The sequence below is a fragment of the Filobasidium floriforme genome, assembly GCF_021052385.1.
Source record: "Filobasidium floriforme strain CBS 6241 chromosome Unknown HD553scaffold_12, whole genome shotgun sequence".
Classification (NCBI taxonomy): domain Eukaryota; kingdom Fungi; phylum Basidiomycota; class Tremellomycetes; order Filobasidiales; family Filobasidiaceae; genus Filobasidium; species Filobasidium floriforme.
The window spans coordinates 909,686-925,335 of NW_025763633.1; the positions used below are offsets into that span (position 1 = coordinate 909,686).

A 15,650-nucleotide genomic window follows, 5' to 3' on the forward strand; every position below is an offset into this window, starting at 1 on the left:
ATTCGCTGGAAGTTTGTCATTCATGGAGCCATTGATGGTTACAGCCGGGTCTGCACATTCATGCAAGCCAGCGACAATAACCGTGCCGACACCGTTGAAGAGGTCTTTCTCAGGGCAACCGAGGAGTGGGGCTGGCCTCAGCGAGTGCGAGTGGACTACGGGAAAGAGAACTATGGTGTTTGGAAGGTCATGGTAGCTATTCGGCGTGAGTCTCAACCACGAACGACCAGTTTCACAAAGCCGCTTGTTGATCCCTGGTATCTCTCGATGGTCTCGGCAGATACTATCAAAGCCCCTTTCATACGGGGGAAGTCAACCAGTAATACCCCCATCGAGCGGCATTGGAAAGAGGTCGGGGAAAAGTTTACTCACAAGTACTCCCGGACATTTGCCGACTTGGAATACAAGGAAGAACTGGATCCCGATAACGCAGTGGACATCTTCTGTCTACATCATTGCTTCTTACCTCTTCTCAATCTGACCATCCGGCGTCACGTCTTGGCCCACAACCATCACAAGAGCACTACGGCCGGAGAGAGAGGCTGGACGCCAAAGAAGAAATGGCTCGACGGTATGCTCAAAGCAGGTCAACGGGGGATGGACTTGAACCTGTATCCCACAGACGACCTCATTCACGAGCGGGGGTTCATCGAGGAGCAGCCATCGGACGACGACGGAATCTCAGAAGAGGACGATTGGGAGGAAAATGAGGATCGGCCTGGGCCATCAAGACGTAGGCCCAGGCCGGACGTCATATCCTGGGCTTCGGAACAACGTCTTGAAGATCAGGATGTTCCCATGCAGGACACAGATCCCTACGTCATGGTAGAGAGGTATCACGAGCAGCTTCCACCGCTTCTGAAAGACCCCGACTTTCGTCAAGCACTCAACACCCACTTCCCTCCAGCTGCTGAACACAGTCCCGAAGAAGGTCAAGAAGGCTTATTCAATACGTTGCAGTATGTAGCCGTGAGGCACTGGGTGTATGATTGTATATTAGCCAATCAGTGATCTAGACGAACAAGTTTGTTATTGCGAAAGGAATTTGATGGCTGCAGCGCAGGCTGCAGATGGAACAAAAGAAAACTGGGGTACACGTCTCAGATGTTGTTGTCGCTTACGAGCCTGAGGTATAAGTAAACAACACCGCTCGAATATACCTTCTTCCATCATCAAGCCCTCCGATATTCTTATATTCTCCCATACAAGCCAGACAAGCCCGACCACACTCTAGCACAGCTCAAGCCTACCCCTCACGTCAGAACACCTTTCAAAAGAGTCCCATATCGATCATGCCCGGACAACTCCCCCCTACCGACGACCAAGTCGTCATTCCCCCCTTCACCGGTGGTGGTGAGTCTGATCTAGTTTGCTAAAGTCTAGCTTTGGAATTTGCCATCTAAGAGACCTCCTCGCTATCTACAACAGGTGCGGCTGAATGGCAGGCTTGGCTCGAGGGCCTGACGCCCGAGCAGAGGGCGAAGTGGGAGGCCAACACGGCCAGTAAGTCTCAACCCCTTCCTTTGGCTACCTTTCGCAAGCTATCGTTCTTGAGACGGCTATCTAAAACAAGTAATGTTTGACTACACACAGCCTTTATGCAAGCACGGGCCGCGGAGAAGCAGCAGGCCGAAGAAGACGAAAGGCGTCGGATCGCGGAAGAGGAGGAGGCTCGGGCCGCTGAGGTCCTTCGCCAGGAGCAGGAAGCCCTGGCGGTGGCAGTAAGTTCGATTCGAGCAGGTATCCTTTACATGCTAAGCTAAGACTATACTATTTTCCCAGAAATCCAAGATCAGGACGCTCCTGGATGTTCCGGCCCACCGGAACTTGATGCGGGAGATGTTGGCTGCTGCGGACGGGGGTAAGCTGACACCAGGTTATCGATTATAGCCTTTTGGCTGAAGCTTACGTGGTTATTGGTTCCGTTATGAAACACTTTAGTCCCTGCCACCCCCGTCCCTCCTCTCCCTCGCCGGCCCCTCCGTCCCCTTCCCTCCACCCCCACCCCCCGGCCGCAGGCAGATTTGCCTAAGACCCCCACCGCCGAGGAGCGCCTCGCCAACTTGGAGAGGTTGTTCGCTAGCTCGGAGGCTGGGCCGAGTGGCTCTTCTGGGGGGCGGCGGGGATCGAAGAGGCCGGCCGACCTCTTTGGCGAGCTCGATCGGGACTCTCCCGACGATTTTGAGGTGGTGGGGTTCAGCACCCCGCAGGGGAAGCGAAGGAAGGCCCATGCAGAGGCCCAACGGTTGAACCCTGGGGCGTGGGTTATGCCCGCATCGATGCCGCCGGGTTGGACGGACAACCGGTGGAAGAATGCCAAGGTCAGTGCTCGCGTGTCTAAACTTTGATTCGTGATCTACCTAACACTAACAAGATACTTGTATGCTTTGCAGTCGGCGGAGGCGTTGCTCAACCACCCCGAGTCGGTGGAGATGGATGGTGACATGTTGTGTTACCATTGTAGGGACCCCATGGCCAGGAGTGGGGACGGGCATGACGCTTGGATGGTGGCCATGGACGAGCGATACGAACGGTGTATCGTGATGCCAGGAGACCCGGGGAAGTGCGTGCGTTGCATCTGGCGCAACGGCAAGCAGTGTGAGTACGCCAAGCACCCGTACTTCATCCCCGTGGCTCGAGAGCCCAAGCCGACAGCGAGCCAGCTTGCCGCGGCCATGGCCCCCCCCGCTCCCCCGTCTCTGGCGGAGAGACTGGCTCGGGCCAGCATCTCCTCGCCTCGTCGATAGGTCTTGGTCTTTTTGTTTTGTATATTGATATTTAATACGAGATCTTATTTATGCATGCCGGCACATACAATAGCTACGCTAATCCCTTGTAGCCTGAAGTCTTGACTACACGAGGGCGATCAGACCGTCGAACAGCTTTGGCTTGACTAGCAGGCGCTTCTTCAGCACGTTTGCGCTTGTGCGTGCTGACTTGAGGCACAGGCAGAGTTACCATGGCGTCGATCTCAGCATCGGCCTGGGCCACGGCTGAGGTCTCAGAGTCCCCAACATCGGAAATGCTTGCCCCAAGCGGTTGACCGGAGTCGCCAGCAGGGACATCGTTCAGGTCGGGCAGATCAGTTAGGTCTTCCTCGTCTTCCTCCTCCTCAACCACCGTTCCCAGATCTCGGATCTGTGCTTGATAGAGCTGTTCCCAGAGTGTCTGGCTTGCCTCTGGAGTCATAGGCGGGGATTGCTCGGTGTCGACTTCAAGGGGGGGCTCGGCGATAGGGTTCACAGGTGGCTCAACGAGAGGGTTCGCCATCTTCACCAACGAGACCATGAGGTCAAACCTTTTCCTACCCCATTGCTTGATGTACTGGTTGCATACATCCCGAAGGTCTCCATCCGAGACTTTGTTAGCGTTGTCGGAGACAGCAAGTATAGCTAAGATAAGTTGAAGGTGAGTGTGGTGCATGGTCGCGAGTTGCTCTAACTTGCTGGAACTGACCAGGCTCATCCGGGCTATCCGCTTCCTCGTATGCATCAACGTCATAGACCTCAGCAATGATGGCCTTGCGTCCAGCCGGTCTCTTTCCCAATTTCTTGCATGATTGAACATGAAGTTTCATGCGCTCATCGGGGTACACTTCTCCGCACCCGTCGCACCTGGGATCTCCTTCAGGCTCTGCCATGTCTCGTTCCTCTCCCGACTCCTCGTCATCAAGCTCAATGACCGCTTGCTTCAGCTTTGGCATAGGCACAGCCAGCTCGTCTGCCCATGTGACGGGATCTCGGCCCAGCGCTTCTGCTAATCCTCTGCGAAAGGTCTTGTGGGTCACCGTCTCCCAGCTTTCCGGTACGATGCACACGAATGGCAATGATAGGAAGTGCCCGCGAATGTCCATGAGAGTTGTCTGCCAAGGAGAGAACATGCCGGATTGGTGAAAGAAGTGGGACTTAGGCGAAATTGCAGCCCATTGCCAAAGCTTGGGCAATCCGCCCGGGAGTGACTTGGCAAAGATGTCTTCGACATGCTTTACCATATCCTTGGGACCCATCCCGTCGGTGAGGTGCAGCGGCTGCATGTACCCGTTGGTAGAGAGGTATTCTCGGAAGCCAGTCCACTTCTCCTTTCTGGGCGAGCTGACAGACAACCGATCCCTAACAATCGAGCCATCCGGAATGAAAGCCACCTGGATTGCATGTATAAGGTCAGGTACAGGACGATCTCCTTGCCAACTCTGTGCTACGCTTACCATGTTGAGCTTGCACACCTTAACTTCCTTGGGAGCTTTCTTGGAAGGACGTGAAGTCTGCTGCAGCGGATGTCCTCCAAGATGATAGCCGCCACCCCGGTTCTGTTGTTTGAACGTGCCCGATCCTGTCGAAGGTGCACCAAGCTGACGTAGGAACGGTTGGCTTTTCTGAGCACCAAGAAGAGCTGCGACACGGCGTCCTGGAGCTTCAGCGTTCGAGTAGCTGGCAGGTGGTTGATGCTGAGGAGAGGGACGTTGGCTGGTAGACGGTTGTGGTTGAGAAAGAGACGGTTCGGATTCTTCCTCCTCGTCCTCGTCCAGGTTGCGAGTGGATCGAAAGACAGGAGGGAGGGAGATGACCGCAGCTGAAGGTTGAGAGAGAGCGGGGATTGTAGGAGCCTGACGAGCTTGGGGAGCTGAAGGAGCTCGTTGTTCAACGAGGCTGTGAACCAGCGCGGTCAAAGCTGCCATCTGGGCTTGCATGGACTCGGGAGAGGTAGTCATATTGTAGATAAGGACGGGTGTCGAAGGACGGTGAACGAGAGTAGTAAGAGAGTGTAGAGTTGAACGAGTGTGGTCTTAGAAGGATACTAAGGATAGGCTGAGGGCTATGTCTACGGCGTAGGCCAAATCGATAGGTCTGGGCCACGAGATTTTCCCAATTTTTGAGGTTCTCATGTAGAAAACCAGTTAGTTTTGAGGTTCACGGCCGCGGAGTATGTATGTGCTTGCAGCGTTATCGGTATGTGTGCGCGCGAGAGGGCAAAAATGAATATGTAACTTCAAAATCGAGTTGCTACAAACGGCCCGGTATACCTAACGCCTCGAGAGACTTGCACGACAGGAATACCCGGTGAAGGACTGTCAGACAGCCTATCTCGGATATCTTCTCATTGTGATCTCGATTGTCCTGATTGTATATCCATCGTCGTCGATGCCACCGTGTTGGTCATGTTCGATCTACTTGCCCTTGAATGGGGTGCCGTCGTTCGTCGATTTGGGCGCGAGGTCGCAAGCAGCGCAGAGCAAGCAAGTAGTGTGGACGTGCCTGTCACTCGAACTCGTTTCCACCTACTATCATCTCGCATCTCGCTCTTTCAACGTACCCATCTCAATCCCTCTTCTCTCCTCACCAAGAGCCAATAGGGGACTCGGGCTAGCTAACGGAGTCCCGGAGAGCATTCTCCATTCGGAGGAAAACCTGTGGCGGGCTCGTTGCGAGTAAGAGAGCTGTTCCGCTGCGGACGATCATACACTACCCTGAAAGCTCACCTCGGATTCCCGTTGCCTACTGTGTGACGTCCCAAAGAAAGGCTGAGCAGGGTCTACGTTAGCGAATTCGAGGTCTCCACCATACTTTGGCCTGTACCTGCCATTTGATCGAGGATCAAGGGCAGCGTCACGATCACGAACGACATCGACATCGACATCAACCTCATTCCAAGTCGATCACGAACCCTCTCCTTTTACGACACGGCCTGCAACTCGGCAACGACCATCAAACAACTCCTACTCCGTATCTCAGAAGAGCCACACAGAGTAGCTCAGCCCTCGCTGCATCGAACGCACGTTCTCCATCATGACATCGTCCACCACGGCGATCAGGACGACAGATCCGATGCCAACTCCCGTCACCCCTTCCACCCCTTCTCCACCTAAACCCGTCCCGGCTCTTCACGGATCTCTCAGTCTTCCGTATGCGAGGAACCCGAGGTGAGTCTTCTCATCGTCGTATGGCTCTGGCTCTGCACAAGTATCTAGATGAACCTCGCTGATAATCAGGCTTTACTGCGTGGGTTGTGTAGCGGTACCGATTCCGTCATCAACGATCCTCGGCAGACCTACCTTTCTCAAGTCTGGGGGGTCAAGACCAAGCCCCGATTCTCCGGGATCACTACTGCCTCTACTCGATCTCACCCTCATAGCGGAATGGATCAGGCTCGGGGTATCGCCAAGAATGATGCTGGACGGATAGGAGATTGGGGGGAGATGCGAAAGGAGAGCAAGGAGAATCAACCCATCCCGAACGACACCACCGCCGCTCATCAGGCCTACTCTCAGCGTGATACCGGGTCTGCGGGACCTCTCGTAGTGGAAGACCCTGATCAAGTTATCGGCAGGAAATCCAACTCGAGACACCAGCAAAAGGCTTTCGTCCGACAGCCTCCTATCATCTCTACTTCTACTTTCCCCCAGCCCTTGAAGACTGCGCACTCGAAATCGACGTCGTTAAGTCTAAGGGCGGAGACGATGTCACCGATCGAGTCGGGTTCGGATACCGATAGCGATAGGACGCCTACTAGGCCGACTTTCGACCTCGCTAGGCAGTCGCAATCTTACTCGTCGTTGCATACCTACTCGTCCACGGGGGAACGCCCGGCTCAGAAGGAGAAGGAGGACTATAACCCCGTTCTATCCGCACTCGCCTTTCAGAGCAGGTTGCTCAGCCCCGATCCTAAACCTCGGATTCAATCGCAAACTCAAACTCAAACTCAATCTCAACCTCAATTTCAATCTCAACCTCGTCATACAACAACACCCACTACTACTACTCCACCTCGTCCAAACCGATCCGCTTCCACCTCGGGATCTCATACTATCGACGGGTACGGCCCGCCTCAACCGCCCACCGTCTCGCCCGTCTCGGCTGAACGAAAGGCGGCTATCGCGGCTGCGGAGAGGAGGAGGAGCTTGCAAGGACAAGGAAACGGGTCGCCAGGACGACGGGCTCCCGGGTCGCCCGGTCGTTACGATGGGTCTCCGGGAAGACCGAGTCCGAGTCGAGATACGTTGGCAGGTGCATCTCGAGGTCGAGTTAGTCTGGGCGTGTCTGCGACGAGGACGCCTGAAGATTCGTTGATGACTAGGAGCCCTGGGAATCTTCATCGGTCGGACGAGGGCAGTCCGTTCGTGACATCGGGAGGAGGTTCTTGGGCTTCGAGGACGACGACTGCCCTAGCAAGAGATGCCATGCAGCAGAAAGGGAAAGCTTTTGCCCATCTTTCGCCAAGGCGTGAGATCGTCGCCGACACAAGCCGAGATGATCCCGAGATGTCTTCGCAAGCCAAGATGCGGTATAGTCCCAAGCGGGGTCAATGGGTCGCCGCCGGCAAACAGGATGACGAGCAGGATGGCAACAAAGCGCTTTCGACCGACAACCTTTCCGCCGACAAGCAGCCTATCAAAGTCGAAATGGAGACGACTACCTCTACCGCGTTCCTCGGCCATTCGCCCTCGGCGTCCAAGGTCGAGCATTCCGCTCGCAACCCGTTTGATTTCACCTTTCTCCAACCGGTCCCTACTACCATTCCTGTCACATCCAGCCCCATGCAGACGAAACAGCAAGCGGGTCTTGGTCTAGGTCGGCCTGGACTCGGCAAGCCGAAACGAAACTCTAGCGGAACAGCTGCGAATGACCCGAGTGCTGCGCAGGACTCGCCGAGGGATAAACGTCGGATGACTAGCAGCGAGAATGAGTCGCTGGCCGGCGTCTTTCCCACGCTCTTCATCTCGAAACGGGGCGGACCCGCCAACAACCAAGGCAGCCAGGTAAGTTCACGAAACATCTCGATCCGACGGTTCTTTGGCTTACTTGCCATAACCTGCCAGACTCTGAAATCGAATGCACCCTCCCGTCCTCTCGCCTCATCTGCCTTGTCGCACGGCGAACCTATGCCCAACCCATTCCTCTCGCCTCCTTCCACTACAGACCTCGTCGAACGGCTCGAACCCGGACGCAGGGTCGTCTCCGAGCCGATCCCCATCATCGATGCACCCGCCGAAGCCGTCGCTACCGGATTTGCCAACTTTATCAGCAACTCGCGGATCGTCTCTGATCCCACCCCTTTACCCAAATTGCAACAGAACGTCAATAATGCTACGAGGAAGCGTAACCGAAACAAGCAAGCCAAGAAGGGGTTTCCTAACCCGGAGCCGGTCGTACACAATTGGACGAGCCTCAAGGAAAAGTTCGAATTCCCTACGCTCCCTGTTGCAAGCGGCAGCGGGTCAAAGAACAATGGCGGCGATGACAAGATACAGCTTTACGATACGAAATCCGACATGACCGAGAGACCTATCTTCACCAAGCCCGACACGAACCGGAAACCCACCATCACGAAACCCGCATTGAACGAGAAACAACCACGACCTGACGATACCAAACCGAAGACGAAATTGGCGCTCCACGATAGTCTTCCTGGCTCCAACGTCACGCACTCGCAAGTATCGTCCGCAGCTCGACATCAACGCGACGAGCCGCCTCACACTAGACTTACGAACAGCTACGAGAACAAGATCACACAAAACAAGCTGAAAAACGACTCGACGTACAAGCATACCCGTTCTCCTTACGATGACAACGATAAGACCCAAACAACCGACGGTACAGCCAAGAGCGACCAAGACCACATCAATGTCCCGGCTGCTCGACGCGGCTCGGACAGCCAGGCTCGAGATCGCAAGAGGGTCGACAAGGTCAACTCGACCTCGCCTTCCGCCTGGATTCGTGCGAAACAACAGCCTGCCGAACAGTCTCCCAGCAAATTTGCGGGCCACATCTACGACGTCTCGAGTACCGGACATACCCTGATCTGATGATCGGATCGAAGCGCCAGCCTCGAGCTTTTTCTGGAGCGTACAAAAGAGAATATCTTATTACGATGAAGCCTACGACAAGCAAGCATAGCAGTTAAATTCTTCTCACTGTATTAGCGCAACGAAATGTGGCTCAAGCGGAGCCGAGAGCTTTGCATAGATATCATGTCATACAGTCCATCCATTTCACAGTCTTGATTTTGTCCAGTCATGCCAGTCAAACGGAGTATCCCTCCGCACTGCAAAAACACGATCGCACATGATCTCACATCATCGTGTTCACCTTCGGGTTCATCATCATCATCGCAGGTTCCGTTGTCATCCAATTTAGGTCTCAATGTTGATAGCCCGGGCGCTTCTTATCCCCGCCATATAATGCCATAGTCGCACTACGGGAGGAAGCTGTTAGGGATCTGGAATACCGACGTCGCTCATAGCGGTAGAGTCATTCTAGAGCAAGACGGCCGTTTCATGGGAAGTCGCTGCAATTTGAACGATATGGATGCAAATGGAGCCAAGGATCATTCAAGCGTTCAGCCATCGTAAGTACTGCCATCGAGACGAGCGATCTATAGACTGTCTCGATCTCAGAAAACACGAGTTCTAGGTTGTCATGGCGAGAGTTTCAGTTTCAACACAAGTGAGCCTATTGTTAACCGTCTTCCCCGTTCGCTGTGCTGATATTGTCTTACTACACATACAGAGCCCAAGTATCTAAACACCCGGCATACCCTCGAATCCTGCAGATGGGTCTACTCGATGACACTGCCTTTCACCTAGACGTGGGCTGTTCCAGTCAGTTCATACCCGTTCGATGTCCCTCGATACCTGCCACCTGATATGAGACTCTCTTTCCTCTGCAGCCGGGACCGACTTGCGAAAGCTTGCTGGTGACGGCTGGTCTGCAGAGCGGCTCATTGGAGTAGATCTTGAACAAGGTACGCCCTCGCAAGTTTATCTATAGAGACAAGTGTTGTTGTAGTCAAGGCTAATTACCAGATCTTCATACGCTCAGCATGGATCGACCTGGGTTACAAGCAATACCGAGATCGGGCAACCTGCGATATCAAGTTTGTGGCCGGGGACATCTGTCATGACGACCTCTTGCAGCCTATAGGTCAGCTCGCTCGAGATGGCTCAAACATCCTCGACAAGACGGCTTCAGACGACCTCGTTCATTCAAACGTCCGATGCATCTCGGTATTCTCCTTCTTCCACCTCTTTGACGAAGCAGGGCAACTGGAACTGGCCCGGAGACTCGGGTCGCTGCTCTCAAACAAGCCAGGGAGCACCATCTACGGAGCACATCGAGGCCGAGCCACGGCAGGACGAGCGGAAAAGACGAGGATCGGTGACATATACTGTCACTCACCGTCGAGCTGGACGTCGCTTTGGCAAGAACGAGTCTTTCCCGAATCGTCTGGAATCAGTGTTCAGGTCGACGTGGACTTTCGAGACGGACCCGAAGACAAGGACATTGATAGGGTGATGGTCTGGAGCGTTACGATCGCATAGGGTTCATATCCGAGATTACAAGCATAAAGGTCGACTTCACGACGCGGAAATACAACAAAAGAACAGCTCAAACGTCCATTACAAACAAGTTCACCCCCAATGCGAGGCGTAGGAGCGAAGAACGCGATCATATGCTCTCGGGCGACAGCTAAAGATCACGAGGATCCCTCACTTGTCGCTATCGAGCTCCTTGCGGAGGGCGGCAACCTGAGCCATCAATTCGCGGGGGAACGTCAGGTCGTTGGTCTCGTCTCCGGCCAAGATCAACAGAGCCGAGACGCTGCGGGCGTGTTCGGGGTCAGCCATAAGCCGTCACTGTGCTGGCCATGCCACTCACAAGGCCTCCTTCATATAGGCAAAAGAGAACCCGTCGGTCTTGGCGGCAAATTCATCGAGCAGCTTGTTCGGGAACTTGATACGGTCGTTGTTGGCGAGCTTGTCCTGCCAGTACACGGCGTACTGTCGACGCTCCGACTTGTTGGGGTCGGGGAATGTGCTGCGACCGCGACGTCAGGACGTTAGCAAAATGGCGCAAACAGCAAAGCGGAAGCCTTTCCGACGTACTACTTGCGATCGAATCGGGAGGGACGGTTGGAGAGCGCCGGGTCAAGTCGATCAAAGTGGTTCGTCGTGGCGAGCTGTACCGCAACGAGATCGTCAGCGTTTTTACGCAACATTTGTACCGCGAAACACATACCATGAGCAATCCATCGTTATCTTCCAACCCGTCGACTTCGTTGAGGAAGAACGACCGGTTGTTATCCGTGATCAACGAATCGATGTCCTCGAAGACGACCAAGCACGGCGCTTCTCGTCGAGCCCGCTCAAAGACCTGCTTGATGCCTGTGCGTATCAAGAGAGATCACGTCAGCCAGTAAGCCCTCGTATCGAGCTTTTTGGGGTGGTCTTACCGTATTCGTCCCCGGCGTATGCTGGCAGCTCAACACTATCAGCTACTTCCCTAAACTTGATACCGCACCCGCAACGAGGCCTCACTATGAAAGCTCCTAACGTAGAGCACCCTCTTGGTCTCTTTCCCCACCCCTTCCCCGTTGGCCACGCCCCGCATCATCGCCTTGACGCTGATCGTCTTTCCGTTCCCTGGCGGTCCTAGGAAGATGACACCACGTTTCCATGCGACATCGAGGTCCTTGTAGATCCGTTCGGAGGAGAAGAAGGAGCGGTATTCGTGCCTAACAGAGGACTTGAGGGGTGTGGGGAGGATGACGTCTTTCCAGTCGGCCTGCAGGGGCGGATATATCAGAGAGGTCCGTAAAACGCTGAGAACAAGTGACGGTGTACGACATGATGATATGCGGGGTACTTGCCTTTTGTACGCTATCCCACAGCTTCCGATCGACCTGCCAGTACCCGCTGTCGAATACCAAGATGGCATCCCTCACTTCCGAGTTCCAGGCGGCGATCTCGAGGATCAACAAGTCGGCCGCCGACGCGGAGGACAGGATGGGGGACGAGGATGTCGACGGGGGAACAACGAGGGGAAAGGCTTCTTGAGGGGACCTTCCGATGATGTGTGACTGGACGACGTAGGAATATCGGATTGGATCAAAGTACTACTTGAAGATTTGTGCATCAGTATCGGGACTCATTGGTCAGGCCTCGACCGGTACTCACTCTGGCTTGCCAGACGTCAAACTCGATCCCCCTCCACCAGACTTGCCAGCCCGCGAAATCGATCTGCGTACCCACACCGCCATCGCCTTCCCTCCTCTTGGAGCTAGGCATGAACACCGTCGTCCCCGTCAAAGTCTCCTCGTTCTCATGTTCAATCTGTCGGACCTTGATATGGTCCTGATGTTCCGGCGCAAAGGCGTAGGATAAGAGACCGAATGCGCGGTCAGAGGTGACGGTGAACGATGTGGGTTGGTCGGTCGAATTGTATGCCAGCTTGTGGAATCGATCGTACAGCGCCTGAGCTCTATCTTCGCTTATGCTCGAGACTGGTAGATGCGACACCCATGGGAATCAGTGATGCGACGGATGAGCATCGGTGTATGACCTCACAACAACTCACACTGCTCGCGATGCGTTTGCAAGAACGGGTTGCTCTTCGGAGACGAGCCATGTTGAGCGGAGACCCTTTCGAGATCTTGCAATCGATGGATATTGTCGAGGAATTGATTCTCTTGGAAGGGAGGGAATGGCATCGATTCTACAGGAAGTCCCGAATCGAATACCGACTGCGATTCGGCAACGGCCGTGCTCGTCGTCACCAAGGCCAGCGCGATCCAGGAGAGAATCGTCTTCATCGTTGCGGCCGGGTTCTTCGATGTGGGTAAGTCTCTGTGGAGTGTGGAGAGTGATGCCTTTTTGAGATGATGAGAAGTCGTGGGGTCCTGTATGCTATAGGTATGTGAGATGCGAGTCGGTGTATCTGTCTCTGATCTCTGCCACGACATCCGTCAAGCGCACGTCATCTGATCCATCTGATCACAACAGCTGCAGCTATGACGCGCCGAAAGCACCAATCGTCTTAGTCGGTCGCCTATGGACGTGTTTGTAGCCTTTTCGTCGAGATTTGTGTTGTCTTGGCCTCATTCCAGCGTCTTTGGTCCGCGTCTTTGCTTTGCGTGTCTTGGTTGCACCCGGCCGGAGGCAAATAGTCGAAATTGGTCGAAATTGGTCCAAATTAGACCAACGAAGACCAAATTGGACCAACGAAGACCAAGGGAGACTGACAAAGACCGAACAAGCCGTATCGATACTACCTATCTCCCTCCTTGACATTACCTAGTCTCAAGTGCTCTACGTACCTCTCAAATTCATCAAGATGAGCCAAATTCCCTCCGACGAAGAGCTTTTTGCTATCCTCAACCAGAGGATGTTACAGGACAAGCATGGACTGGACCAAATCTTGTCCAGAATGAACGCTCCCGGTGTCAATGCTGGAGTTTATGGGCAGGCTGCTCCACTGCAGGCCCCCCCTTCGTCCCAAACTGCCCGCAACCTCGTCTCCCCAAGTGCTACGATCGATTCAATCGATGAATCGATCAACAATCGACCTCCTCCTTCGACTTCCGGTACCACTTCCTTCTCAGCTGTATCCAGTACAGCTGGTCGTCCGTCCTCCCAACTCGATCTCAACTCTTATCAATCGCGCTACCCATCTCAGTTCATCGGACGTCAAACCCCCTTCCCTCACCCCCTGCAGCTTGCTCCTCAGCCATCTTTCACCACCTTCGCGAGTGGTCTAGCTCCAAGCAGCTCTGCTATTGCAGCTACGAAGAGACTGCCAGGAGGAGGATACCAGCAAGCGACCAGTAGAGGCGTTGAAAAGGTTCCCAAGATTAGCAAGGTTACGCTCGGTCGAGGGCAAAACAAGGCAAGTCTTATTTCGACTACTCTTGGTCTCATTTGGTCTTATTTGGTCCAAATTGGTCTGATGAAGTCTTGCCAACGCTGGGTTCGTTCGTGCTTGGTAATCTCTAGGTCATCTTCATTGGCTGTGGCTCTATCTTGCGCACGAAGATCAAGTTATGGCAGTCGGGAGGAGGTCCCAAATTCCTAGAAGCTGTCGAGCTGCTTGGTTATATGCAATCAATCGTCGTTACTAGCAACATGACGCCTCGGGACGTGGGCAATGAGGTGCTAAGAGTCTTCCGATCTGTTCATGGACCTCAATTCCTCTCCACGCCTTTCGTCTGGGCCAAATGTGGACAAGGATCTACCAAATTCGACGGAAGGATGACTTGGCCAGGCTTCACCACTCCGATTGAAGACTTGAAGGACAAGTTTCGCAACTCCTACTACATTTGCATCTTTGAGGAAGGGTGGGACTTGCCAGAGAACGACAATCCAGAGTGGAGATTACAGGTAGCGGGTGAGATGGGCGAAGACCACGACCCTTGGGAGAAGACGACCGAGGACGATGAGGATGATGTTGATGGACTAAGGAGTTGCCAAGGATGCAGTAGACGATACCCCCCTGAGATGCTAGCCGCTCATCAGGGGAAGTGTCAGGCATGGTTGGACCAACAAAGGCGTCAATTGCTCAAGGAGTCGGAGTCTGATTCAGACTTGGAGTCATTAAGGAACCTGCCGCCGGTGCAAGGAAGACCAAAAAAGACCTCGGGAGGTCAAAAGAAGACCAAGAGAGTCCTTCTCACGTCGAAAAAGAGACCAGGCAAGGCTGTCGCACCACTCTCCAAGTCCACAATCGTCAAAGACGAGCCGACCGAGGAGCTGAAGGTGCCCAATCCCATCCAAGGCGAAGTCATCGAGCTCATCGATAATACCGACGATGAAGATGTCAAGCCCAGGATCACCTCTGTCGACCAACCTCCTCTCTCTACCCAACAACTTCTCGCTCAGCTAGCACAGCAGCCAGGATTTGGGGAAGAGTGGTTGCAACGTCAAACCCAACTCATGGCTTTGGCTGACGCTGGAACCTCTGCTGTCGATGGTCTTGGTCTAACGGGAGTCCAAGAAGAACCACTGTTCTACAGTGAAGACGAGGATGGGGAAGAACAAGGGGTACAGGAAGGATTTGGGGACGAGAATCATGAGCAGTGGACCAACGATCCCTTTGACCAAGATCCCAATGCGTTGGCAGCTGAACTGTACAGCCACTTGGAGACCCACATGGATTGGTCGGGAGGCATGCCCGAGTCGACTGTCGAAGATGTGGGAGGTCCGTCAACGGCTACTGTTGAAGAGGGTGGTCCTAGGGAAGTCGAGGCAACGGTACAAGGTGAAGAGGAGGCGTCTACTTCGGCACCTGTCAAGCGGGGAAGAGGAAGACCTCGAAAGACGAGCAACGGAAAAGGCAAAGGCAAAGAAGTCGTTGCTCCAGTCACACCAGTTGCAAGCCCTGCAGATGATTCGGAGGCCCTTGAGCGCCCAAACAAAAGGCGAAGGATCCAAACTCAACGTTTAGACCTTGATAACTACGCCAAGGCTGGTCGCAAATGATGTCGTCTCTGTGAGTTGGACGATGTAATGGCAAGCTTACAACTTCTAACACTGAATATCATTGCCGTCAATGTTCTTTAGTCTTTGATAGTCTTTGCTGTTCTCATTTGGTCTTCGTTAGACCTTTTTGGTCTCTTTTGGTCTTCGTTCGTCTTTGTTGGTCTTGCTTCGTCTCTGCTGGTCCTTTTTGGTCTTGTTTCGTCTTCCTTGCTCTTCTTGGCTTCTCTTTAGTCTTCCTTAGTCTTATCTGGGATTTGGAACATGTGTTTAGACCGACTCGTGTTGACGCGAGTCGTGATTGGGGTTTCGAAGTTCTTTCTTAGGGGTTACGTTCTTAGATTAGTGTTCGTTGTTGGGTTTTAAGTCTTTATCAAGTCCAAGTTGTTCTCGCGCCGGCATGCAT

At 53.9% G+C, this 15,650-nt stretch overlaps 6 protein-coding genes across 6 annotated transcripts; 4 read left to right on the plus strand and 2 right to left on the minus strand.

Moving 5' to 3' along the window:
- Positions 1-1,292: 1,292 nt before the first annotated feature.
- HD553DRAFT_324382 (uncharacterized protein) lies at positions 1,293-2,747 on the plus strand (the record flags this gene model as incomplete). Its single annotated transcript, XM_046181480.1, has 6 exons — positions 1,293-1,353; positions 1,429-1,503; positions 1,594-1,721; positions 1,783-1,861; positions 1,942-2,321; positions 2,394-2,747. The coding sequence occupies 6 exons, from the start codon at positions 1,293-1,295 to the stop codon at positions 2,745-2,747; spliced, it is 1,077 nt and encodes a 358-aa protein (XP_046036427.1).
- Positions 2,748-2,820: 73 nt separating this feature from the next.
- On the minus strand, positions 2,821-4,708 carry HD553DRAFT_324383 (uncharacterized protein; the record flags this gene model as incomplete). The annotated part of the gene is made up of 3 exons (XM_046181481.1): positions 2,821-3,392; positions 3,457-4,141; positions 4,205-4,708. 3 exons carry the CDS (start codon positions 4,706-4,708, stop codon positions 2,821-2,823), a joined length of 1,761 nt encoding a protein of 586 aa, XP_046036428.1.
- Positions 4,709-5,783: 1,075 nt separating this feature from the next.
- Positions 5,784-8,800, plus strand: HD553DRAFT_342687 (uncharacterized protein; the record flags this gene model as incomplete). The annotated part of the gene is made up of 3 exons (XM_046182783.1): positions 5,784-5,917; positions 6,010-7,753; positions 7,814-8,800. 3 exons carry the CDS (start codon positions 5,784-5,786, stop codon positions 8,798-8,800), a joined length of 2,865 nt encoding a protein of 954 aa, XP_046036429.1.
- A 314-nt stretch (positions 8,801-9,114) lies between these two features.
- Positions 9,115-10,561, plus strand: HD553DRAFT_45097 (uncharacterized protein). Its single transcript, XM_046184232.1, has 5 exons — positions 9,115-9,342; positions 9,408-9,440; positions 9,504-9,595; positions 9,664-9,738; positions 9,816-10,561. The coding sequence occupies exons 1-5, from the start codon at positions 9,272-9,274 to the stop codon at positions 10,313-10,315; spliced, it is 771 nt and encodes a 256-aa protein (XP_046036430.1). The 5' UTR covers positions 9,115-9,271; the 3' UTR covers positions 10,316-10,561.
- HD553DRAFT_45104 (P-loop containing nucleoside triphosphate hydrolase protein) lies at positions 10,387-12,307 on the minus strand. Its single transcript, XM_046184233.1, has 8 exons — positions 11,951-12,307; positions 11,644-11,889; positions 11,312-11,558; positions 11,227-11,247; positions 11,013-11,158; positions 10,880-10,953; positions 10,653-10,811; positions 10,387-10,595 (listed from the first exon to the last, which is right to left on the minus strand). Exons 1-8 carry the CDS (start codon positions 12,059-12,061, stop codon positions 10,484-10,486), a joined length of 1,116 nt encoding a protein of 371 aa, XP_046036431.1. The 5' UTR covers positions 12,062-12,307; the 3' UTR covers positions 10,387-10,483.
- A 799-nt stretch (positions 12,308-13,106) lies between these two features.
- HD553DRAFT_342690 (uncharacterized protein) lies at positions 13,107-15,247 on the plus strand (the record flags this gene model as incomplete). Its single annotated transcript, XM_046182784.1, has 2 exons — positions 13,107-13,739; positions 13,805-15,247. 2 exons carry the CDS (start codon positions 13,107-13,109, stop codon positions 15,245-15,247), a joined length of 2,076 nt encoding a protein of 691 aa, XP_046036432.1.
- Positions 15,248-15,650: the final 403 nt, after the last annotated feature.

Bases quoted from the DNA above. Each gene is read 5' to 3' on its own strand.
- HD553DRAFT_45097 (XM_046184232.1), top strand. From the start codon at position 9,272: ATGGGAAGTCGCTGCAATTTGAACGATATGGATGCAAATGGAGCCAAG. The intron at 9,343-9,407 runs GTAAGTACTGCC...CACGAGTTCTAG, and splicing joins CATTCAAGCGTTCAGCCATC to GTTGTCATGGCGAGAGTTTC. The intron at 9,441-9,503 runs GTGAGCCTATTG...CTACACATACAG, and splicing joins GAGTTTCAGTTTCAACACAA to AGCCCAAGTATCTAAACACC.
- HD553DRAFT_45104 (XM_046184233.1), bottom strand. From the start codon at position 12,061: ATGCCTAGCTCCAAGAGGAGGGAAGGCGATGGCGGTGTGGGTACGCAG. The intron at 11,159-11,226 runs GTAAGACCACCC...TGATACGCACAG, and splicing joins ATACGCCGGGGACGAATACG to GCATCAAGCAGGTCTTTGAG. The intron at 10,812-10,879 runs GTACGTCGGAAA...TCGCGGTCGCAG, and splicing joins TCCCGATTCGATCGCAAGTA to CACATTCCCCGACCCCAACA.